Raw genomic sequence first — 27,228 nt, 5'->3', positions numbered from 1 at the left:
GGGTTTACATAAACCCTTAACAAACTCTAACGTAACTACTTATTCAATTGGCTGTAGATTGTCAAGATTTACTGATATTATTTCGTGTCGTCGAAACCGTAATATTAAAATGGTAGACTGACTACCCATACCTAAAAATGTAGTGTTTCAAGAACTTTAGACAAATATTTCAATTCCTTTAAGTTATTATCAATTCAAAATATACCTTCCAGTAGATTTTTATTTTTTATTGAAATTATTATAGCATTTTCAATAAAGGATGTATTAACACATTTTAGCATTTTGAATAAAGGGTGTATTAATACCCTCAGTTGAAAATTTCAAGAAGCATATAAATAATATTGATATCAGTACGACGAGATGAATTAGCGGTAACAATCTGTACAGAAGTTGTTAAATATGTCTGAGTTTTGCAACTGAACTTCTTATGAATCTACGAAGATCAGATCGACAAATGGATAAAAATGGATGAGAATATCGTATAGCGCCTATACAATATAACTGGCGAAAATCATATTTTCGCATATAATTATGTATATACATATTTAAAAAAATGTATATGTATTACTATAAATGTTAACATGTATATATCTTTGTATAAAGATCATTAAGACCTAAGCAAACCGAAACCAAATCTACATAAATCTGTTTCAGACTTTCACTTATGTAAAATTATGTTAAAAATAATGAAACTAAATTAGTCACATTGGAATAACTAAGAAAATTAGTAAAAAATATTCACAAAGCTTTACTTTATTTCAAATCCCACTGTTTTCAAAGACCATTAAACTTAAATCCTTACATTTAATTTGCATTTAAAATATTTGTTGACAAAAGCATATTCATTTTATTAATAAATTGCAATCCTAGCATGCATCATTAAATTATAATCAACATATTTGTAATGCTTGTGATCCTTAAAATCTTTCTTTACAAAGCAGATACTAGTATTTCTTTGTTATGCGTTATTTGGCAAATTGGTATGCAAGATAAGAAGAGAAAAAAAAGTTGAAATAGAGACGTGCTTCATTTGAAACACATAAAATTCGGAAAAAATATAATAAAATTTTGTATGCATGAAAAGTTTTCCCAAATCGACAATGGAGCAACAACAGCAGCCGCCACCACGACGTAAACAACCAACAACCAACAGCAGTTGCTGGAATTGCATTCGTTCCTTGGCGCAATTCGAAACGCTCTACTGTCAAATGTGCAACACGCGCTCACGCCAAAATTCGACCTAAAGCCAGAAGGAAGGAGTGTTGTTTTTTATTTCTTTTAATGGCATACATGGATATTTGCGGATCGAAGTTTGATTTCTACTGAGGAATTAAAAAAATGTGTACGCTGAGAAAAAAGTGATGGAATGCATAAAATTAATAAAATGTTAAAAATTTAAAAACTTAATTTATATGGATCACTTAAAGTGTCTTTACAAAAAATGTTATATATGTTATAAGATAACACTCAAAGAAACAAAGACCACTATCCTGGAATAATTTATCAGGGCTTACACAATCTAATTCACTTATAGCTTTGGTACGGAAGAAAATAAGACCTCAAATCCTGAGCTTGAAGTTTGCCAGACACTGATGTATGAATGTCAACAGTACGTAGTTGGACATCCCATATCGGATGAAGAATTGAAACGATAATATAAATTCAATACTACAATTTATAGACTGAGTTAGATTTGAAGAAATACTCTAAGTAAATAATGGGGCCAAATAGATCCCTAGAACGTAATTTTAATTTTCTTAACATAACACTTATCAACACTCGAAATTGTCTTTAAGACAATACCAATGTAAAAAAAATAGAATTCTTTTTGCTTGAAACAAATTCATTAAAATGAATTTTCGACAAAACCAAACACATAATTTCAATATTTGTTCTTTTAACAGTTCGATTACACGAACCTTTTTTCGGTTCTTTTACATTCGGATTAATGGAAAAGTACTGTATATTAATGTTAGTAACTGGTAATATTTACGTCAACGAGATGTCAGAAGTTATTGAATTTTGAAGGGTTCGAACAGTAATGAAGAAACAAGAACAAAAATTTGTTATTTTTGTACATAATAAACAGAATGTTTTGAACGGTATATACTAATCTATAACACCTATATTCACCTCAACACATTGGAGTCAAAATGAAACTCAGATGTGTGGATAGTATGACTAAAAATAACCCGGAGTGTTCAGAAATTATCCAAAATAATCAAAAGCTCATATGTCAGCTATTATAATGGTTATTTTTCAGACTTATTAAAAATAGGTGGATGAAGCATCCATGTACCAAAAGAAGACTTTCTGTTTCGACAATGAAATTTAGTGTAGAGCAAATGCCTGCTGTAAAACTAAATATAAAACTTTCTTTAAAGAAGGCAAAGAAATGAAGTAATTGTATTGTAGAAATCTATAATGAGGAATAAAGACGATTTTTTAGAAAAGAAAAAAGTCAACCTTTAATAACGTTTTCATTTAAAATTTACAAAAGTTTTCACACAGATATTTTTTTTTTTTCGTATTGTTAGTGCAGTACTTTAGCACTTTTTTTTGATTTTGTACTTCTTTATTTGTTTATTTTAGTGCAACTAGTTGGCACTTCTTTTTCTTATTTTTTATTCTTGAGTTCTGCGCAGTGATTGATATCTGATTTAAAATATAACTTATTGAAACAGGAAAATTATCATAAGTAAATCCACTTTTAGAGTGAAAATATTTTCAATATCTTATTTAGTTATAATATAGTAAGTCTAGAATATCTTATTTTTTTTGCCTATTAAATTTCTTTTACTTTTATGGCAATATATAATTAGTTTTTTTGTCTTTTGCTTTTCGTTAAATATGTATATATAAACAACCATTTTATATATAAGAAATAAAATATTATTTTCCCCACTTTAAGTATTTTTATTTCTTTTGCTAAATTACTCTGAAATTGATAAAGGCAATGTGAAATTGTTTACGCTTCAAGGATATTTGCAATTTGCATGCAATAATTTTGGGCAAAAAATGACATACACGAATGGATATTTCAGGGACCAGTGGTTACTGATGATAGTTACTGATGATATGCTATCAGCATATAACCCAAAAACGTTAATTCGGAAAAATTTACTTACATAGGTATAAATTACGTATAAAAACTAAGTACGAGAAAAAGTTATTTGTTTGAAAAAAAAAAAAAAAAAATTAATTTTAATGTATCTTTGTATCTGCGTGAATAGTGAAAATTTATTTGTTACAAAATGTAGCGCAATTGTCGTGCTCTTGGCATTTGGTTGCTAAGTTGCGCTTGTAAGTGCAGAAATTCCAGCAGATACGAGTACAATGTAAAAAATAAGTTGTAAAAAAATTACTGAAAATTGAAAGTAATGGAAAAAATAAATTTCTCAAGACAAATCACTTTTGCTTATAAGTGAACTATGACTTAATGTAGTCATAAAAATGTTAACATTTTTTTATTATAATGCGTGTAGTTTGTTTTGTAAGTCTTTTCACCAGAGCCATAGCAAAAGGGTCTATCATACCTCAGGTGCTAAATAATCCCCAACTCAAGCAAGATTATTCAGAATTTTTTTATGGATTTTTGGAAATTATATTTAAATAATTATTATATTTTATTTAAGTTAATGTCAATCAGCACCTTTAATCTATTTCATTGGTGGATGTGTCTGTTAGTGTCTTACTAAAAAGTGCGATGTTTTTAATATTTATGTGAGTTAAGAGTCTATCCCGTTTGTAAGTGTGTTGGATTTAGATGAACCTTTACCTAGTTTAGTGTTGAATAGAAGCATTTACGAATTTTTTCAAAGAGTTTCAGTGCTTTGACTTTCAGATGTTTTTTACTAACAATTTTATTTCTAATGTCACATTGCGATCAATATTCTTCTCAATGTCATGATTTAACTTGGTCATATATAGCCCTATAAAAAGTAATCAAAAGGTGTTAAATCGATTACAAAAGAGGGGGCCAGTTAACAGGGTTATTTCTGAAAATAAAATTTCAGAAATCAATAGAAATTGATTTCGTAATAAATCAATTGTTAAGCGCGCTGTATAACAAGTTGCACCATCTTGTCGTAACCGAACATAACCCATACTTAACTAAGTAATTTTTAGAAACAAAAATTCAGTCAGCATGGCTCGAAAGCGCTTGCCATTCATCGTAGCGGTAGCTTCTTCCTCATTTAGAAAGAAATGAGGACCGATGATGCCATCAGCGTGTAAACCGAACAGTCAATTTTAATGGTTGGAAATCAACAAGAGTAAAATTAGTGTGAAAGCGATCAATAACTCCCCGAATTGCTTCCTGACTAGGCCGATTATGTTGACCGTAAAATGGACGAAGTGCTCTATGAACTTCGCGAACAAATTTATTTTTTTTCAAAGTAAATTTTCACAATTTGGAAGCGTTGTTTTAGCGTTAAACGATTTATGATGAATTTCCAAACCTTACTGAATAGCAATGTCGACACAGTTTGACATTTTCAGCTATCAAATCATAGGTATCGATATCGATAGTTCTCTAAAAATAAATAATACATGATACTTCTCACTGGTGCGATCTCTTAATTAAACTGGGAAAAAACTTATGTATACAGCTGGTAATTAAATTTTATGTTTTATGACACGATAAGCACCTTGAATAGAAAACCGCTAATAGTAAAGAAGTTTTCAGATTCAAGGATTCAATTTTTAATTAAAATCCTGAAATAAACATACCATTGTTTCTGATACTAATACTAATATAGGTTTCTTTGGGTATAGAAAAAAGGTAAGGTGCGTCTGGCACCAGTTATGCTTGCAACGGCACTGCTTTGCATTAGTTGAAAAGAAAGAAGAGAATTTCATAATATTACTTACAACTGTGTTACATGAATTCAGAAAGAAATCGTAAACTCAAATTAACTTCAATTCATAAAAGCTTCGTTTGAATATTTAATTAAATACGTCTGAAGTATGCATTAACCAGTTTAAAATAATGCATTCAGAAAGGAAACGATAAGTACCTGTAAAGAGAAAAAAAGGAATTTAATTAAATTTATAAAAATCAATTTAAATTCGAAATATTTTCAATTAAACTTAAACAGACGAAAACATTCTTTTTTAAATGAAAAAATAATGCTCCTTTCAATTATAACATTTATGTATTAATTAATACATGAATAGCTTAAAAGGATGCTTAAATTGAGCATACGAGTTAATTGCAATTATTTCACAAAAAGGATAAATATAAAAATGCTTTGAATGGCAACTGCCTTACTTAATTGTTTCTGCTCTGAAGTACAAACAGAAAAGCTAAAAAAACAGCTGAACATAACTTGAAAATGCATGCTTCATGTATTTGCATTCATATACAAATATGTACAACTTACAACAACAACAACATGTATAAGTAAAAAAAAACACAAATTTAAAATTTTGAACTAACACTAAAATAGGTCAACTGAACCTATCGTAGAGGTACGCTACATCCTGCTTCCTTGTTTGCTTAACTTGAAGTCAACCAACACCTGTGGGCTAAAATAAATTTCATACAAGGAAGCTGTAGTCAGACTTAGTTGGTCTCTTAACCGTACATATTAGTTTAATATTTACACTTTTGGGAATAGTTCAGTCAATTCAAGAAAGTTTAAAAACTTATCTAGTGTTGACAGATAAGCTAAACTTGAGAATTGTGCATTATAGCAACACTAAAATTCTTGTAAAATTCATAGAAGCATACTTGATAAGAAATTTATAAGATTTTTTGATGGAAAAGAATATTTTTTATTACTTGTACGTCTTTATGTCAAACATGGGTTGATTGATGGAGGGAATATACATTTTTTATCTACTATTTAGTGGCTATATATGCCAAGTGTAATCCAAGTGAGACTATATAAACTTAACTAGTAAAGTGTCATAGAAGTATCTGTAATACTCTTACTTTTATGAAACTATAAAGATAAATTTGAAATGTTTTTATTTCCTTGATTAGCTACTGCTTGATCATCTAGTGAATGATTGAGCCACATAATCTGTTCTGTTGAAGAAGGATTCTTCTTTGTAGTCGAAAAAATGAATTAGTTGCTTAAATTGACGATTATTTTAAGTGTTGTTTTCGATTTTAATCTAATCATCTTAAATGCGATTAAAAGTCTTATGTCCTTTTAGGTATAGTCTACATTTTGTTGTATCAGACAGTTCCATTTTGGTAACAAAGGTTAGGGTATTCTATCACGTAACCTGAGAGTAATCTCAGCAATGTTCCGCTGGATAAACACATCCTAGCTATATAGTCTATTAGTCTTCTAAAGTGTTGCGCCAGCATCAATGTGTTTTGATTTTTACCCAATCATCTAATGGTAATCGAATAGCTTAAATCGATAGTTTACAAATAAGTTGTAGGATCAAATTTTACCATACACCATATGTAAGTTATAATGTAACAGATGTATATAGGTAGTATAGATTATTTTCAATTCTTTGATATTTATAAAGGTAAGGTGGGGTAAAAGTTCACGCTTTTTAATCAAAAGGTTTTAAAATTTTAATTTAAATTAAAAATAAAATGCTTAGAAACGTTATTGAAGATATCCTTTGTATATAGTATTTGTGGTAAAGTTTTAATTGAAATATTTGATTTAGTAAGGAACTATTGACTTGATTCCTTTAATATATTGAATAATATTTTAGTAATTAGGATAAAGAGAAATTAAAAATAAATAAAGGATTCTAATTGGGGTTATTAAGATATTTAATTTTTTTTTTTTTAATTGCTTTAAGGTTACCTATTTTTATTTGTAGGGTAAAAAACAAAAACCCTGACATACATGAAACGGTTTTCATGAAATGCACAATTTATAATTTCAGGCACTGTTGCACTGTAACCATTAAAAATAAAAAAAACATTTTTCACTTGTTTGCACATTAAAAACGTAAATAAGTTGGCTAAAATTTTAAACAAATTATGAAGTGACTTCACTTCGCTTGTTAACTGCAAACGAATCAACAATGGGTTTATTTGCCCAGTTTACAGCATTTAACAATGTTTAACAATGCTTAATAAGGTTTAATATTTTTTGCATTTAAAATCAACACAGAGAAACTTTTATCAATATTTTTTAAAGAATAAAAAATAAAACAGCAAATATATTATGTCAAATGATTCGGATTTTCATCCTTCTAATAATTAACCTTGTTAATTAAATATTTAAATTTCTATTGTGAATGGTGAATACAGTTGGTGAGATTCACACAGCGCAATTAGTGGACTTCAATTAGCGATAATAGCATAGCTAAAATTAAATGTTTACAGTATGGCAACGCAATTATCGAATTAAGAAATAAAACAAAAACGAAAAGAAATGGCCGATGTCATATAAAATTTATATTATTATTAACATATTCAAAAATACGAGTGTAAATTCAAGAACATAGCCTTATTACAAGAGATTTCTAATTATTTCTATCGCGCGCTATAGGTCTTAGTTCACTGAAAAATTTGCCCGACTCTCTGTTGATTATCTCTCTCCATGTAGTTTTTGGGCGACATCGATTTCTTTTTCCTTGGAGATTCCATTCTAAAGCGGCATTAAGATTTCGCTGAAGGGTTTGCGTAGAGTGTGACCCAATCACCCATACTTTTTTTTTTGTTATATGGCTTTTGTTTAGTTATGGTCCACAGTCGTTCGTTGCTGACCGTTCTAGGTCATCAAATTCTTAATATTCTTGAAATTATATTATAAAAATATTAGCAAAGATAGGAAAGATAGTGTGTTTTCGGACATTTTCAACCATATTTTCTGTATGTTTATCAAAACTTCCAAACGTGGTTGCCACACTAGAATATTTCAAGGCAGTATTCAATTAATTAAAATCAATTTCAGAGTAATTGTGTTATAGTATTTGCTTGATTTTTCTAATCATATTTTTTTACTTTAAAAGTAAGTAATAGTTTGAGTTAGTAAAAGTTATTGTTATTTAGTTTCGATCTTATTTCTTTACTATTATTTTACTATGTTTTGGGATAAGATACTGTTAATTGTATCGGTTTCAGAAAGAGTTACTTAATACCTTAGTTAATTTAATTTGAGATTAATAACTAAAATCTCGAATAAATAGGTTTTTTCGAACAGTAGTGAACTACAACAACAAAAATTCATTTTTATATTATTTTACTTAATTGAATTTTTGGCTGACCATACAGCTGTTTCTAGTATTGCCAAATACCCATCATCAGTGGTCTTGGAAATAATTCTTGTATTTAATTATTCGTAAATAATTATTTTTGAGACTGCAAGTACCTTAAATATTCTTAAATATTTAGAACAATATTAATATAAAAATATAACAACTTATGGTTATTCATATAATTAATACAGCGTTATATAGTCTTAGATAATTTGTTTCTTCTTGTAATAAGTTGTTAATTGTTTTAACTTTGTCGTAAAAATATTACAATTAATCATACTCTTAAACATCTTTTCTCACCCAATAATGCCTTCAATTCTAATGAAACATAGGGTTTCAAGATATTTTATACTATTAATATATCATCAATATATCATTTATCCATTAGTAAAAGTTTCAAATTTAATTTTAATTACTACAATATTACTAATATTAGTTACAAATTTGTTCAGAGAATTAACTTCTTTTAGGAGTCTGATAATTAAAATTCAATTCAAAAGATACGAATTGAAAATTGGTATTTCCCTTCTTTGGTATTAAATTTTTCCATGTAATTTCATCTTTCAATTCTAGTTTTTGTTGTTTTTTTTAGGTAATTTTTACGTTGAAATTTATCTTCTGCAATTTGTGTGTAAACTTGATGTATGTTTAGGCAAAAGAATCACAAGTCCATGCCATCAGCTCGGTACTAAAGTCATCAATGAACGAATTTTATTTCATTGCATTTCAACTTCGCAGTATGATGAATGCATTGTGCAACTCAACACAAATTACGGCAATTTCCAAGTACGTCTGAGCATTTCTCCTAACACTACATATGATAGATGAATGTAGAGTCTCCTAGTAGAGGAAAGAATTTTGCTATGTGGGTAACTTTTGCAATTATTCATCACAAATTGACAACACTAATACTGTTGGTAAATGGACATGTTGGCTAGTTGCTTGGATTAAGGATTGCCCCTTAATCTGTGTGTAGTTTAAGTATGTATGTTTAAAGTGTTTAACTTAATGAACTGTGATTTGTAGCAGTCATATTTTTTAACAGTTTAAAATGTATTAGAAACAATTTGAACATATTTTAAACATAGAGTAGTTTAAAAATGATTTTTTTATTTCACTTTCAAAATCTTCAGTTGTTAATATTCTTATAAATTATGAAGGAAACATAAAGATTTTATTTTCTGCTGTTCGTTGGTGGCTGATTTCACCTGATGGGTGCCAAACCTATTGTACAAATCTTATCCAGGAGAAACCTTTGCTGTGCGTACAATTAGTTCATAACCCCATGTGTACAAGGTAACTATCCAATGGCACTGTTACGTAGAGGTAGATTGACAGCTGGTATGTAGTATGAGAAGGGTTCTGCTAGTATTTACCAGGTTAAATGAGATCTAGACGTTGTCTTATATACTCGCATTCAACGGCACGCGACTTGTAACAAAGACATAAAACCAATATCTAAATTCATTTTTCAATACTCATATACCCTAGCAGATTATTACTCATTATCTTCAGATGACTGTAGGAAAACAAGAAATAATAAATTTCTTTCAGAAAAGATTAAAAATATAAGCACATTCCATACGTTCTTTGAAAGAACAAATTTCTGCTTAGCAAGCACCCTGTATTAAATTAAGTAAAATATGAAGGATATTGTTGAATGGATTATTTAAATCCCATATTGCAATCGTAATACTATATTAATTGAGATAGAGTAAATATTTCTGTCTTTTTAAGTTCGTAAATTAAAATCCGATTAAATCAATTTGTACAACCAAGATAAAATTTTCTCTTTGATTTTAGTAAACTATACAATTTATTGTAAGCTTACATTTAACATACACTGCAAACATTTCATTACTGCTCTTATAATTTATTCGTAATCATTTAAGATGGCCATAATGCAATAATACGAAGGACAGCTGGGATTAAATTTACTGACTTCATAATCATTAACTGCAAATTAAAATTTGCCTCAAAGGCGTCGCAAACAAGGTATTTACAACAATTTATGAGCTGCAATTTACTAAGACACTTGTGCTATATAAAAAATATGTTGTTAGTACTTTTAAAATGAACAGGCAAAATAGGCTCATCTATTTTATATTTCCTGCAGGAGCATTTTATTTCTAGTTAAGTTAATTTAAGTAGAACTTACATTTTTTACGCTTCAATAAAAATATTATTTCCGTTTTTGTGGAAAAATACATATTTTTGTACGTTATGTAAATATATATTATAATAACAGACTTTGCACAACACCATTTTAAATAAAAAATCTTCGACATCATTTACCATATACTGCAAATGTAAACAATATTAATTGTGAAATTAACACATTCGCTCCACCCACGCAAGCACTCAGTGCATAATTTGTACTATGTTCAGTAACTGATTAAAATTGTAAAATTTTTCATTTATTCTTCGTTAGTTTTAAATGAAGAGTTTTCTATCATAGAAAAGTTGATTTAAAGTGTTGAAATAAATGTAGATATTTTTTTAACTTTTTTTTTCTCATGTGCCATTTTCGTACTTCTTTCTCTCGTCTTTCGCGCCATTATCAGGACTTCTGAAGTTTTTCTCTGCCTCTTTTTTACCACATCCCTCACTATTTCTCTTACCTCTCTCTTCTACCTTTTTTCTCCATTTTTCCGCCTTTCTCTGTCTCATTTTCGTCTCATCCTCTCTTTATTATTGTCAGGACTTTTTAGAAAGATTCGGAACTGCGTGACATATAACGTTTAAATGACTATTAAGATGGTTTAAGTAACCGTTATTATGAATGTATATTCTTTGTTATAGAGCGCAGATTTTTAAGACCTGGTGTAATTTATCGCTCGTGGTACACATAGTAGTTTTCTTACTATATGCACATTTTTGATTGAAAACGTTGAGTTATTTCTATACTTTATTAAGGCACGCATCGCCATTTTTAGAGAAAAGCTGAATTTGCTTAATATCTTTATATACTTCCGTTGTTATGAATATATATTCTTCGTTATAAAGCGTAGATTTTAAAGTCCTGGTGCAAATTATCGTTCGTGGTATACCATATACTTTTTTTTAGGCACGTATTCCCCTTTTTAAAGAAAACCTAAATTTGCTTGAAATTTTTATACATTTCTGTTAAATGATTTAAAATTATTTCACTTTGTTAACTTTTTTACTGTTAAAATTGTGCGTATAAATTATCGAGTAGTTTATCCACATGTATATCAAAGTTTGTACTTGCATACTTTACAACTTCATCGTAAAATATATTATTAATCTATACCATGTCTGAAACGGCGACTATTATCCAACACAACTATCATGTTTTTATGGTTAACATAGTACGTACTCTTTTATTTCCGTATCCTTCGATGAGTTATACCTGCCAACACCAATGCCAATGACAGCACTAACAAGAGCATCACACATCGAAGTCTATAAACATCAATGTAGTATAAAATTGTACTTCCTTTGCGCCGCAGGCAAACCCATATGCTCGTATAGGTGGTAGGTATATGCCTAACTTTGTATCCTATATACATTAGGTACTAATGTATTTGTTTAGTTTCGCTTAAACATCTAAAACGTAAGCCATTATGCCGCCCCCATTGCAGCAATGACTGTAAGTCACTCCAATATTTTCAAATTATATGAAAATCCATTTAACCACATACACATATATATACATACAAACTTAGGCTTGACAAAAATATTGTGCAAATACAATTATTGCTGTCTGGCATCCTTATTATAACACTTTACTTAGTCGCAGTTGTAAAACATGCGCGGGGCAAAATGTGGCGAAATGGTTAAATAAAATCTGTGTATGTACATGTATGGCCACAAGACCCTCCCCCACTTACGGATCGCCTGGTTTGATATTGTAAAATTGAACTTTTTATTCGTTATTTAGTAGTACCACTAGATATTGCGTTGTGTTATTCTAGGGGCACTGGCGTCATCTCAGCTGTAAAGGGGCAGCTCTAGCCTAGCTATGCTATCCTATCACAATAACATAAACTTCAATGCATCAGTAAAGTACATCACTCAATGTTGTTGTTATCGCCGAGACTTCAATGTTATTGTTTTGTTGGTTGTGGGCGTTTGGGTGCTTAATGGTTTTTAAAGTGTACGTATGGAATATCTTTTAGCCAGGAGGGTAGTATAATTTTCTGATTGAGCAAATTAAAATGAATTATAATTTGGTGAGTGTTGAACTAAATTTTCATTTTAAATTTACTTAGTTTGAAAAATTTCAATTACACTTTAAAAAAATAAAACTATGAAAAAAAAAACAAATAGCATATAATAATAAAAGCAAATATTGAATGGAGCAATAGTACTTATAATTTTTTTAAGTGTATTTAACTTTTCTTTGACCTTTTAAACGCATTTTTTCAAACTTTCAGTTGAGCTAAAACAGCGTACGAGTGCACATACAAAAACCAAATACAGCACGCCCTTTTAATTACAAACAAATCATTTACATTTCCACTAAAAGAATCAAGGAGTAGAAACCAAACCAACTTCTGTAAATCCCGTTTAAAAATTTTGGTCTTTATCCACCCACTTTTCACTGCTCATTCGACGTTGGTTATACGTACGTCAAAGTATTTCATGAATGCTGTTGAAATATTGTGGCTTCAGACTAATTTATGAGTTTTGCAAACTCTTTGCAAAAAGGTAGTATAAAATTGTTTGAAATCAGAAAAAAAAAAATTTATTAAATAAAGTTGTGACGTTTGTTGGATTTCAATGCAGAAAGTTAATAAGTTAAAAAGCTAAAATAAAAAAAAACTCAATGGGCTTCGTTGTTACGGAAAAAAAAGAGTTTATTACGTGAATTGTTTGTTTCAAGGGAAATTGTATTTAGTATAATCAAAAAAGATTAAATATAAAAATTCAACATTGAAAAATTGTTTGAAGTGTAGAACCACTCAAATAATTCTATATATTAATTTTTTCTTTCCAAAATATCCTCATTTTCATTTTTTACTTTTAAAGAATTGTTAGCCATTTTGTTACTAAAATTGATTTGAGCATTCAATTTAAAAACTGTTGAAAAATATATTTTAACTATTTAACTTGTTATTTGCAACCAGATATATGCAGAATTTTATAAAGTTTTAGTCATCAAGGTAACGAATTCTTCATAGTCTATAAATCCATCACCATTTGCATCAGCTTCGTGCATCATCTCTTCTACCTCATCATCGTCTAACTTTTTACCCAAATTAATCATTACATGTCTAAGCTCAGCAGGCGCTATGAAACCATTGTCATCTTTATCAAAGACACGGTATGTTCTACGAATTTCATGTTCACCATCATTCGCCTTCATTTTTTGCACCATCATATCTAAGAATTCATCAAATTCAATAGTTCCATTACCGTCAGCATCAGCTTCGTTGATCATATCCTGCAGTTCAGCTTCTGAGGGATTCTGACCAATATTACGCATGACGGTTCCCAATTCCTTAGTTGTAATTGTTCCATCGCCGTCTTTATCAAATATTGCAAAAGCTTCCCTGAATATTTCCAATTGGTCCGCGGTCAGAACGTCGTCCTCACCATTCATATTGACTGTGTTCTCAATCAATACTTAGACAAAGCAAAAACTGCAGGATAAAAAGATTTATACAGTAAATTAAAAGAATTTAAAACTCTTTTATTTCCGTTTTATTTTTATTTAAAAAAAATTATTAGTTTTCACTAATTTTTTTAAAATTATTTCTTAAAATCAAGGCAAACTTAAAGTTTAAAATCTATATAACAAGTTTGTAAAAAATCCACGCTTCATACTCATAGTATGTTAAAAAATTAAATTTGTTAAATCGTTTACAACATGGTGAATTAAAGTATTTAGTTCATATTTGATTTATATAAGCAACGGACCCCCTTTTTTGCAACACCTCACAGAAAACCACAGGGCTTTTTATCATATGATCAAGTCTGGAATATTTTGGGAAGTTTGATAACAGAAACCATCATTGTGGGGGGGATTAAAAAAGCTGTTCAACACAACAAAATGGAAATTAACACTGAGGTTAGTTAGCCTTGTTTGCCTCAATGTCACTACCGGTACGATACGGTGGCATCAATGGACATGCAACTAAAAGTGAATATGTTTCGATAATGCCATGATGCGCGACAACACCAATCAGTACATCTCGGTTTGGTTAATCATATTGTCAGTACTATAAAACACAACTTCAGCGCCAACATATCTTAGGCCCATTTGTTTATTTACCACGCACACCTATGTTTTAAATAGGTGTCCATATTTACATACATCCATATAAACCGAAACAGCTGCTATATTTTTAAAAGGAAACTTATTTTTTGTACGCATTATAATAATTGTGAAGATATGGATACAAATCATGAAATAGATAGGTCTATATCTGATAAGAAACTATTTAAAAAAAGCTTTAGTTAGACAGAAATTTTTTTGGTATTTTAAGTATCTAAGTAATTATTGGTGTTTCTGTGTAATGTTTAGCAGAGGCTGGTTAGGAATTAAAAAAAAGTAATGTGTTATTGGAGATATTAAACAGCTGAAAGCCTAATGATCTAATATGCTAATAAAATCTGTATAATCTTAACAAATCTGACCAAACTATATTTTTTTAGAAAACAAGCAATTTTCAAGCAGTTCTAATATAGTTTAAATTTAAATATATCCGAAATAAAAAAAATTAATATCCTACTAAGAAGTAATTTGTTACTATTAAAAGGATATTTTAGTTAGACAAATAATATATAACAGCAGGAAAAAAATTGTAAAAATATTAGAATTTACTATGTTTAATAACAATACATCAAGGAAATTTAAATCGCACTAAAACATTATATTAAATTTATTCCACAAATTTAGATTTTGATTTTCATATTTAGAGATAATCTAGAGAGAAATGAATTCTCTTAAGCATCGTTTTTGATACATTGAATCATGGACATTTATGGTTGTTTTAACTAGTCTTTTTAGCATTCAATAATTTTTTAATAAAAAAAAATACACCGTTCGAGTCACATATTTCTTATGAAATACGAAAATCTCGGTTATATTTTGTATAACATAATAACTTTAGATTTATGTTAATACAGACCTTATTACAAGAGCGGTCAGTTTAATACCTATCTGGTTATATATTAACTATTGTAATTTTTGTATACTATATAAGGATATAGCACAATACTTCATTTTACAGCAAGTTGAAAAATCTTTTTAACCAGTTGATTGCAATAGTAAGACTCTTCTAAAAATGTTAAAGATGAAATGTCAAGAAAGGCGTATATGCTGAAGAGAGGCAGTAACACTATACCTTAATCTTATAAGTAAAAATTTATGATCAGTTGTCTTACTCAACATTATTATATAAAACACTACATACTATATGTTTAAAGATAAGATATTTAAATAATATTATTATACAAATCTATCAGATGTCTTTTTCATATCTATTATTAAAACAAAATCTTCTAACATAATTTGCACTAGTTTTACCTTAATGTTATTTTAAAGGCTATTAGATTAATAATTTCATAAATTAAAATATATTGTTTCAATAAATTTTAAATGTTAATAATGAAAGATCGTATTGAAACGAACAACATTGTTAATTGTATCTATGAAATTCCATGCATTGAGACTGATAATAATGGTCAAAAATGTAAACTCTGCTATATTGGCCAAATGAAAAATCAGTTACATAAAAGAATAAGTTAACATAAAAATAGTCTAAAACAAATTAATCCTGATAAACAATCAGCTTTAGTATCACACTTTCTTGATGAAAATCATTACCCAGCTTCGGTGAAGGTCATTGATACTGAGCCTTCCTTGTCTCGACGTCTTACCATAGAGTCCTTACATATTATGACTAGACTCACATACAATTTGCGGCGAGATAGTAAATATATTTATGATGTCTAAAACATTTGTCAAAAAAATTTTTTCATATACAAATTTTATTCTATGTTTTTAAACATTTCATTCGATGTTTTAAAAAAATTTTTTTTCCCTGACAACCGAAACGTCGGAAATATACCATATATTAAATAAATAAAACAATAAAATAATTTTTATTAAAAAACAAAATTAAAAAATCTGACTAATAGCCCAACACTCATCTATAATAAAGCATATAAAAAAAGTCAGCATATATAAAATGGAAATAATTTCTAATGTATATACATATTATATACATTAAATAAATATTTTTTAAAGATATTTTTTATAATTATAAGAGGTATATATTTAATACTATATAATATGTAATACTTTAATAATAATATATAATATATATATTAATGTATACTACTTTTTAATGTTTTAAAAATATTTATTATACAAATATTTTGATCTACTTCGTAGAGCATCTTCATATATTATATAAATATATATATATATATGTGTTTAACACTTAAATTATTAATAAGGACAGTTACTAATTTTGGTTAAATTTTTTAATGTTTTAAAAATATTTATTATACAAATATTTCGTCATCTTCAGTGCACATCATATATGTATACAAAATCTATTGTAATTACACATAATAATATATTTTTTATTTAAACTGAAAATATTTTTTTATTTTTATAGATGAGGGAAAGCTCCTGTCTTTGTTTATGTCAAACTTCCCTTTCTGAATGATTGTATTCTAAAGAAAAAGTTTTATTTGGGACATTAATCTTTATTGCCCGCAATGCATTCAATATCAAATTACATTTGAACCTTGTACTCTTTTAAAAGATACGAATAGTAAACACTTTTTTAATTAAAACTGCGCATTTAAATGATCCTTCGACTCAACACAAAAACTCTCTCAACAACAATAGGGACTTAATCTGATACCTAACAATTTAATATGTAGTATTGTGTTCTCTATTGATACTCAAATTACGGCAACATAAAAATAAACTCCCTTTTATGTCCTCTAAGGATTATAATCTTAATTTCAACAACACTAACAACAACAATAGCAGTCAATTTTAATACTTCTATTGAACATTTTTTTCACTTCTTCAGCAACTGTCTTGGAACAATGAACCTGCATATACGGCTACACAATACCGCGAAGAAAAGGAACTGACGAAGTATTGTAAAAGAAAAGTTGTTGATAAAACCAAAAAGTAGCAGCATTTTGATATGTTGCAAGTATAAAAAAAAACAATATACGATATGAAGTCGTAAAAAGCACAACAATTTAAGTAAAAATGTAGTGGAGTACGTCTTTTACGGTTATACCTTTCCACGTTCTCGAAGTGGTACATTTTACAGTAATAAAAATAAGACCAATATAATGAATGTGAGTAAGCACAGATGCATCGCTACGTACATATATATGAAAAGTGCCAACCAAATCACAACGGAACCAACGCAGCATACAAATTGGTTTAAATATACAATGTACACATTAAGCTTATTTTCTGTTATATGTTGTATCTTTTAATGGATGTGTGTATAGTACACACATTGTTTGGGTATGAATATATCTTTGCAATTCTTAAGAATTTGTTGCTTTCGTTTGTTGATAAAATTTATGTGTAAGCACTTACACACGGGGCGAATATGTACTGCAATGCAGTATTCGAAGGTATAAATTTAGCTAAGAGGCAAATATAATACATTTGATAAGAAAGGTAACAAAAGCGCCCAGCATCAGGAAAAGCGCAGACAGCGAAGGACTTAAGCAAATAGCTCCAAGCCAGTAATAACAGTTATGATAAAGAAAATAAAAATTATATGCTTGAGTAACTGTTGAATAAAGATGAAGTTATAGATTTACGTTTGACATATATACCCGTTTTTATGAACAATATTTTACAGTAACTAAAATTATATATATAAAACAAAATCTGCATTAATGCATTATATTGTAAAATTAAAAACTTTATATTTTTTCTCTTATTTACATTTAAATTGCTGCATTTTTTATATTTTTCCTTATTATGAAAACCACGTACTTTTATCTTTAAAAGCGCATTATTGAAGTACCGCACATGATCTAAATTCCCACAAAAACCTACATTCATCAGCTCAGCATTTTATAGTCTCTGTGTAAAGAAGCTGCAAGACAAATCCTAATAAAGATTGACATGTGTTTACAACCGGCAAAAGGGCATTCACTGAATGCGCTTTTATTTTTACATTATTTATGATTACTCAAATGGAGAAATGGGTGGATGTAAGTACATATTTTGAAAGACAATACAGAGCAAAAATGAATATAATTTCTCTGTTTGTTTATATTTTTTTAATGCAAAAAAAAAAGGACTAATGAGGAATTTATGCATTGAAATGCAATATTTTTAATATTGTTTCATCAACTATTTTCCTCATACAGGAAATAGTTGTTAAAGGTCAATTGTATCTTTTAATTAGACTTTTAATTAATAAATCTCTCAAAACATCTATTTAAGATAAGACGTTTCATTAATTAATCTCTCAATATATTTATTTTGAGACTTTAACAACTCGTTTTTTTTTAGTATAACAATACTAGTGAAAATTATTTGGTAATGGGACGAGTTTGTGAATGTCATTATCATACAAATATGTTAAAATTGGAGTATTTATAAAAACTTGCAAATATAATATATTGGATTCCAAAAGTTTAATTAAATATTAGTCTTCAATATATATTTTTTGTTCCATTTTTTCGTAGGCACGCGAGCATTATTTTTTCTTTCTTAAAAGTAGTGATGTATATTCACCCAACAGCCGGTAAATGTGAAGAAGAGCTTTTAATCTGTACTGGTGACAGAAGTTTCACATGAAACAAGTTTCATCTGTGCGTTGTTAAGCCTGGACAATCTTCGACGCATAATCTGCATACCTGAATAAGAGATAAGTAAAGTTTATGTATGTGATATTTCAGGCCATTATGATCCGTAATGAAAACAGTTAGTAACCTTAAATTACCTTTTGAGAATTTAAGAAAGTTTTTGTAGGAGTATGGTTTTATCAGTGTTTTGTTATATTCTGAGTTTCAGTACACCAGACGCAAACAATTCTCCCTTTCCCTGATTATTTCTTTTATACCGACCTAGTTTAACTCACAAAAGTATTAAGTGTATGTAAAAGCAGTTTTTAATGCAGTTCTGTCTAGCTCATTACCCAAAACCCCACTGTAACCGGAACTCTCCCCCTGCAGTGAAAGGATTAGACTATTCCCTAGGCAAAAGGCGATACGCCGACACTTGTGCAGGAGTGTGCATGTTAGTAAGTGACACGGCACCTGCGAAACCTGACCAGATTTGTGTCTGGTACTACGGGGGTGAGTGGCCAACAGCTTCGGCTGTGCTGACCAATTGAGGTGGGACTCATAGTCACTGTGGTTAATACCCAAATTTACGCGGGAAGAATGTTCATTTTTGGTTTACATTCGGCGTGGAGTTGCGTATTCACCATTGGTGCAACAACCCACATTGTAGCAGAGGGATAAGTAGCCTTTGTATCAAACCAAGGTGACAGTTCTGTCCTGCACATATTTTTTTCATTGGTAACCGGCGGAATTTTTAAGGAGACTTTAATGGGGGGCTCATCGGCACAATGAACCGATTTATATGTGAAGAACACCGTGATGTTAACCCATTACGGCAGGAAATCACGTTAATAATTCTGGACGTCTGTAACCGGAACCTAATAAAGACTTGCCTTATTCTGAGGTGCAAGTACCTGTAGGAGCAAATAACACTCGAGAACCTGTTTCGACTTGAATGTCTAAGAAGTTAGAGCTTTAAGAGCAGTTTGATTGTCAGAGTAAAGGGCATGAGATTTTGATATTTTATATTTTGATTTATGATAAGAAATCGAACACTTTTATATTTAAGTTTATTAATTTATTGGTTTTTCAGGCTGCAGAACTTCTCTTCTGTTCAAGTAGAGCATATATACTTAAGTATTAAGATTAATACGAGAAATATTTTAATAAACAAAAAACACAAAAAAATGTAGCTGGGTGATTGAATATTTTTATAACTATCAACTTTCATCAATAATTTATGTTTGATAAAATTTTAGAAGCGAAATAGAAGTCATGATTTGTGTAAATTTGAGTGAATTTTGTATGAGATCTTCTTCTAGAAAAGATGTGAGTATAAATTATAGTTTCAATAAGACACTTACTGAAATCTATAATCAGAACTATTGTAAAGAATGCTAGGAGAGTAATATGGGAACAGTCTTAAATATATTCCTAACTGTTGAACGCTCAAATTTTTAGCGCTTTGAGATCGAATAATCATAAAATCCTGGATGAGGTGTTGCCAACTATATACTGACAAGTGTTTGAAAATTGCAATAAAGTCATGGATGACATGGGTATGATGTTAAATTTTAAAGTTAGTGAAAATCGAAATCTCAATCAAAAGTGTTTTCTTACTTTTACTTTGGGAACTGAAAAATTTGATAAAAAAATCAGTAACTGTTGAACTTTCTTACTAAAGTTATGTAGTTACTGAAGAGTTTTGCTCATCACGGTAAATAATTTTCTAATATCTTTTTGCAATAAAATAGCAATAGTAAAAATGACAGTCATGTATAATTGTTCAAAATATTATTTTAAAAAGCTTATACTACCTTAAAAAGGTGATATTAATAATATATACATATATAAAAACAATATTTAAATTTCACTTTAAATATCTTTATCGAAAACGTGATAAAAAGATATTTTGATATTGAATAGAAGTTATAAGTCAATTTTTACTTAGTCATAGTATGACTATATTATATGTATATGACTAAATTATATATTTATTTTTGTTATATAGTACATCACTGTAATTTATTTTTATTTTTTAAACTAAACTTAAAAAAAATATTTGCATATATGTATTTTAATATATGTGTAAGATAAAGTAATGAATATTAATATTTTAGTTAATATTACTTTAAACTGTAAAGAATTTTTAAGATAGTTGGTATTTGTTAATAATACTGTATTAGTAATGCATTATTTTGCAATTATATTAGAAAAATTCTTGTTATTTGCACAAGCTAATGTGAGGCTCCTTTATATGCACAGACAGTCTCCATATAATTCGCTGCAATTCCTTTTTAAGCATTTATAATTGACTGTGGCGCATGTTTAAAATGCTTTACGACATGGAATTGTAACTGCAGAGTCGTCATGGCAAAGACATCATCTTCAGCTTTGTTGGCTGAGTGTGGATATTATCGTTGCGGCTATTGTCATTTTTGTAAGTTCCTTTTGTCTTTTGGCTTACGATATTTTTTGTTCGATAACCCACAACTACGACTCAAAACAATATTAATGAATGTCGTCATACTGGCGACAGATACAGAATAGATAGAATCTATAATAAATCTACAAATTTAAAGTTTTAATTTGTTTTAGATCAAAATATTTGCCCCTTTGGAATAAATCATCTCTGCCAATGTTGCTTCGAGTTTAACGATCATTAATGCATTTTACTTCATTTAACGAAAGACGAAAGATATTGCATCTTCAAGATTGTCATCATTAAATTTATAATCAATTGTTTGGTTTATAGTTGAATGTATTTATTTGTATTTATTTTTAGTGATATTTATCTGTGGTTAAGGATGAAAATAAATTTTAAAGAGAACAAATTGTTTGATTTAATAGGGTTTGATAAAACAAAATTTTTTATTAGATACTCTTGTATGGCCTAATAAAAAAGTAGTTAGCAAACTGTTGTACAAATGGTCCACACTGTTAGCTAATGATTTTTAAAATGTTGGAAATGTTCAGTACTATCTTTTGCGACAGTCTATTGTCTATTTTGAAATTCAGTATAACGTAAAATTGAAGTTATTTTATTGAACTGTTGAGTACTGAAATCATACTACTTACTAAATAATTTTCATAAAATAAATAGTTATTTATTTTTAGTAAATTTTTGTATATATATATTTAAAATGCAAATATAGGAAATTTTTTAATATTATTTTTTTCCGATATATATATTTTATATAATTCTGTATTTTTCAATTACTTCCAAAGATTTCTTTCATGTCTTTGTACAGCTCAAGATTTTCTCATATGTTATTGGTAAGAAGAATTTTTCTGCAACAGCAGTAATTTATTCGTCACATTTGCTCATAAAATATCTTTAAGTACTTTTGAAACTTGTTCTGAAAATACCAAAACTGGTACTTTAATATATTTCAGCCATAATGCGTAAGTGAAATCTCAACCACTGCACAGGTAACAACCATGATGATTTAAAGGAAATCAAAACAATTGCGTATTGTGGCAGCCTTAACAAGAATCTCAAGTTGGGTTGGAATGGTTTTGGATGACAGTGCCATTCTTGTTGTGCTTGCAATGAATCGGTTCCACAAAAGCAGAAACATAAAAAAATTAAGAGTATAAAATGAATAAAAATAACTTCTCATTGCAGTTATTTTGCCCTTAACTGGTTTATTAGCAGTAACAAGGCGAGGAGGACCAGTTGATGTTGTGAAATGTTTTATATACTTTTTCTTGGCTGATGTTGACACATTGAGTTATGTTTGTACATTGGATAAAATTATTTTTTAATTAAAATATTTTATAACTAATTCTGAACTTTTATGTTTATCATCATATTTGTTCTTAACATTTATATGGTTCTGAAAATATTACTTAGAGTTTATTATGTAATTAAAACTCCAATGGAAAATTCTTTTTAACGACACCTGAGATTCATTCATTTAATTTAAAATGCTTAAAAATATACTTTAAGTTATAATATATTAAATTTTAAAGTACCTTTACGTCAATTTATTAAAAAGCCAAACGAGAATGATATGGCACGCTTAAATTTTAATTTTAAATGATATTATAACTGTCATTTAAAAGTAAATGGAATAAAAATCTACATGTAAACCGTTTTGAATAAAAATGTGTAGATTAATGGGTATAGAATAAATTTCAGAATAAACAATAAATTATATAGAAGTTTATATATAGAAGATTACATTCGCTAATACATATTTAAACCTAGCTATATTTCTCTTTCAAAGTTTTAATTGTAATGTATAATATAATTTAGGTGGTTTAACAACTAAATGAAATATGTGTTTTTTTTGTAATAACTCTGGGTTTACATGGAAGTCATGATATCCAAGTAAAGTTCAGATTATTTTTGATTTAAGATACTTTTTTTTATAATATATTTTTGGTATAACGTAAGAGATTAATTTATTACTATTTTTAATTAAAAAAATTAATTAATTTATTATTATTTTTAATTAAAATAAATTCATCTATATAGAGAAGTTATAATCAAGAAGCAACATATTTTTAGTTTTGATTTCAATCTTTATCAAGTAGCCCCTCTTAGTAGTAGACACTAATGCTGCCAAAGTTGGCAATTTAAGAAATATAGATTAATTAATTTATTAATGAATTAATATTTAACTTATTAATATTAATTTATTAATTAATAGATTAATAGTTAATAAACAATAGATTAATAATTTATTAATTAATAGATTTATAATTAAATTATTAATATATAGAGAAGTTATAATGAAGAAGTAACATATTTTTAGTATTGATTCCATCCATTTCAAAATAGTCCCTTTTAATATTAGCTACTATTCCTTCCAAAATTTTCAATTTAAGAAACAGAGATTAAATAAATTATTTTTTGAAGTAAACTAAATTAATCTATATTTCCACATCCATAAGGGTAATTCATTTTAGTAGTGGGCACTAAAGCCACCAAAGGATTCAGTTTCAGAAATACTGTGCTATTGAGTATGAACTTATGCTTGTTTAAGCTGCTATTCAACCAAAAACTACGGTTATCGATCAAAATTTTTAAAAAGTACATTAAATTGAATTACAAAGAAATTAGAAAACTTGCTGATATTATGGGTATTTCGCTTTACAGTATTTTGAAATTATTACAGTAAGATGTAAAAAAAACAAACCTGTCAAGCATTTCAGTTGCTGTCATACATATAGAAAATATTTCAGAAGCATTTAGGTATGTATAGTACATATTAAAGCGTAATATACTGCATTCACTAATATTGAACCAAAAACACAATAGTTTCTAAAGTTGTTTTAGAACTTTTTAAGCAAAAAATGATCATTTCTTTGGGTGAATGATGATGAAAGGTAAATCTATCACTTTTGGACACTAAAGACTAAAGCAATGCAATAATCAAAATATTTGATTAAAAAAGATGAAATTGCTTAAGCATTGAGTATCCCAACTGTAGAATATAAGCTTTTATATAAATAGAAAAAGAATATAAATAGAATAGAATAAGACTTAAAACAGAATAAGAATATAAATAGAATAAAATAAGAATAAAACTTAAATATAAAAGAGCGGTGTTGGATCGTAGTTAAGTTAGCTTATAAGTTGTAATTAAATAAATAAACTAGTCTTAATCTGAACTCAAATGCGTGTACATTACTATAACTTTTGTGTTATGCTAATTAGCTTCAAATAGAATAACAACAACTCCCTATTCCAAACAAGGTCTGTTTCAGTTCCGATGAAAGTAATTCTATAAAAATTCGAAACCTAAGTTACTTTTTTTTATCATTTTCTAATACTTAAGTTGTTTATAATATTGTAATTTCTAATTTGTATTCGAATATTAGAGATTTACATCACATTTACCAAAAAAAAAAAAAAAATTTAATGTTGATATTGATATTTTGACATTACTCACACATTTTGGCTTCATTTTTAGTAATTAACCCAAAAATATTAGAGATAAATGATAAAATAAAATTATGTTGGGTAAGAAAACAAAAAATATTAGTTATGTGAATTATTTGTGAGTGTAATCAATTTAAGTTTTACTTGTGCCACTGCATTCGTAACATTTGCCAAATATTTTACCAAACTATTTGGCACAAAAATTTTGTACGAAATTCCTTGATAAATGAAACTGAAATTAATTTAATTACGTTCAGTTTCACTTCTAAACTTAGTTTATTGTTTCTGAAAATGTAAGCGGAAGTGGAGCATACGAGTTCTTACAAAATTTTAAGCTCTTGGCAGTCATAAATTTTTGTAATATATAAAAGAGTTTCTCTAGAAATGAATTCTTCCTTTTAGATTAATCTAATTCAATTTAATTTTACAAACAGCTTTAGAAATTTTTTTTTTGTAATTTTATTAACATTAATTTTGGTACTTTTTTTATGTAGTTAATATATACATAATTAAAAATGATGTATTGTGTTTATTCTAATGTTGCTAACTTAGTAAAGGAATTATCAAAGAATATGTAGTATATGAAATATAAACCAGTATCCTCTTATATTTATAAAAAGTTTATTTTTCTAGTAATGTCTGATTAGTTAATAGGTTTTGCCATCGTAGCATATGGCAACTTGCGGTAAAATTAATTTTGTGAATTATTACAGAAATACAATATACGATATTATTACATGGATTAGAGACTTGGCTTGTAACGGAGGAGACTAAAAAGATAATACAAATTTTCATCAACCACTGCTTGCGAAACATGATAAAGATATGGTGGCCAAGAACGATATCAAATGAAGAACTCTGGAGGCAAACTAACCAAACTAACTTCAAAAGCGAAAATATTGGTGAATAGGCCATACCCTACGTAAGCCTTATGACGATATCCCGCACGCAGCGCTAACATGGAATTCTCAAGGAACCCGGCTTAGAGGCAGTCTAACGACAACATGGCGAAAAACAATTAATTCTGAAACTGGTAAATCGTTTAACGAACTTCGACAAATTTTTCAAAATAGAGATACTTGAAAATTATTTGTTGTATCCTTAAGCTCCTAATGGAGTATGGGATAAATAATAATACAATATACAACGGAAAAAGTAGTTAGGCTCTGTCTAAATAAGTATACGGATATGAAAGTATAATATTTTTCATACTTACATATCCGTGTTATAAAAATTACTTACAAGTCTTATTATAATAGTATTACATTTAATTTAATATTTACATTTAATCAATATTATTATTTGTAGTAACTCTTATGTTATTAAAAAATTTTTAATTACTTTAAAATTGTGTATATAATAAAACTAAATTTCTTATTACGAAATAGCAATATATTTACGTAAAAATTCTCATAACTACATACGTTTCTGTTGATGATTATGTTGTTACCCTGATATGTTTCTCTTTATTTTTTGTTGAGTTTGTGATAATGCACTGACTTCCTTCACAAAGTTATTTCTAAAGCACACAATATTTTTACTTTAACATAATTTTAAGAGCTCATAAATCTCCTGAAAGCACTACACTGGGAAAAAAACATATCAACTACACCAGAAGTTGCAACACCAATGGTTAAAGTGTATGAATAAAATTTTTTTTTATTATTCTTTTGTGAATCCATGGCGCTTCTGGTATTTTTTCAAGTTTTTCAACTTATTTTATTAAATTTGAAATTAAGCTCAAGCATTAAATAATAAAGACTTACAATGCGTCACACGTTGTCAACTACAGATGAGTGCATTCGCTAGTTAAATGCATTCGAACGCAGCATGCAACACCAGAAGTTGACAATGACACAAAGCCTAAGCAAAAAGTATATGTATTAAAAAAGTAAAAAATATATAAAGATAAAGAAACTTCAGAGTTGCAAGTCACAGGCATCCCAACTATTGCTATAGCATCTTGGTGGAAAAGTGTTACTGATGTTGCAGTATCAGTTATTTATGTTGCAGACAACGAAACGCAATTTGTAAATTGGTATTAACTACTAAAAAAAACAACAGTTAAGAAGTCAGCAACTGTTTCCTACGCGTAAACATAATTTAATTAGTTAACACATTTTAATTTTGTTTACCATTACAAAAAAGATATAAATTAATAAAATTTTTATCGCAATTTAAAATTTTAATTTAATTAAGAAATCGTAAGTGTCAAATGGGAAATCAATTAACAACATTTCAAACGGACAGCAAAGCAAACGGAACCGTCTAAATATTTGATTTAGAAGCACTCGAGAGCAAAATGTTAAAAAAATTACATTTAATACCATATAAATTGAATAAAATAATTAACTTGTATTTGCAGTCAATGTTAGACCAAAATGGTAATT

At 28.2% G+C, this 27,228-nt stretch overlaps 2 protein-coding genes across 3 annotated transcripts in view; both read right to left on the bottom strand.

Annotated features, from left to right (window-relative positions):
* The window catches only part of LOC119682855 (neogenin-like), a 350,203-nt gene that overhangs the window by 38,386 nt on the left and 284,589 nt on the right, over nt 1–27,228 (bottom strand). The gene's annotated exons all lie outside the window — the stretch shown is intronic.
* Nucleotides 13,218–13,846, bottom strand: LOC119682865 (neo-calmodulin-like). The gene has a single exon (XM_038096395.1). It carries the CDS (start codon nt 13,751–13,753, stop codon nt 13,292–13,294), a length of 462 nt encoding a protein of 153 aa, XP_037952323.1. The 5' UTR covers nt 13,754–13,846; the 3' UTR covers nt 13,218–13,291.

This window comes from Teleopsis dalmanni, chromosome 2, assembly GCF_002237135.1.
Source record: "Teleopsis dalmanni isolate 2A chromosome 2, ASM223713v2, whole genome shotgun sequence".
NCBI classification, from domain to species: Eukaryota; Metazoa; Arthropoda; class Insecta; order Diptera; family Diopsidae; genus Teleopsis; species Teleopsis dalmanni.
This window is presented reverse-complemented; position numbering and strand designations above follow the sequence as displayed.

Bases quoted from the DNA above. Each gene is read 5' to 3' on its own strand.
- LOC119682865 (XM_038096395.1), bottom strand. From the start codon at position 13,753: ATGAATGGTGAGGACGACGTTCTGACCGCGGACCAATTGGAAATATTC.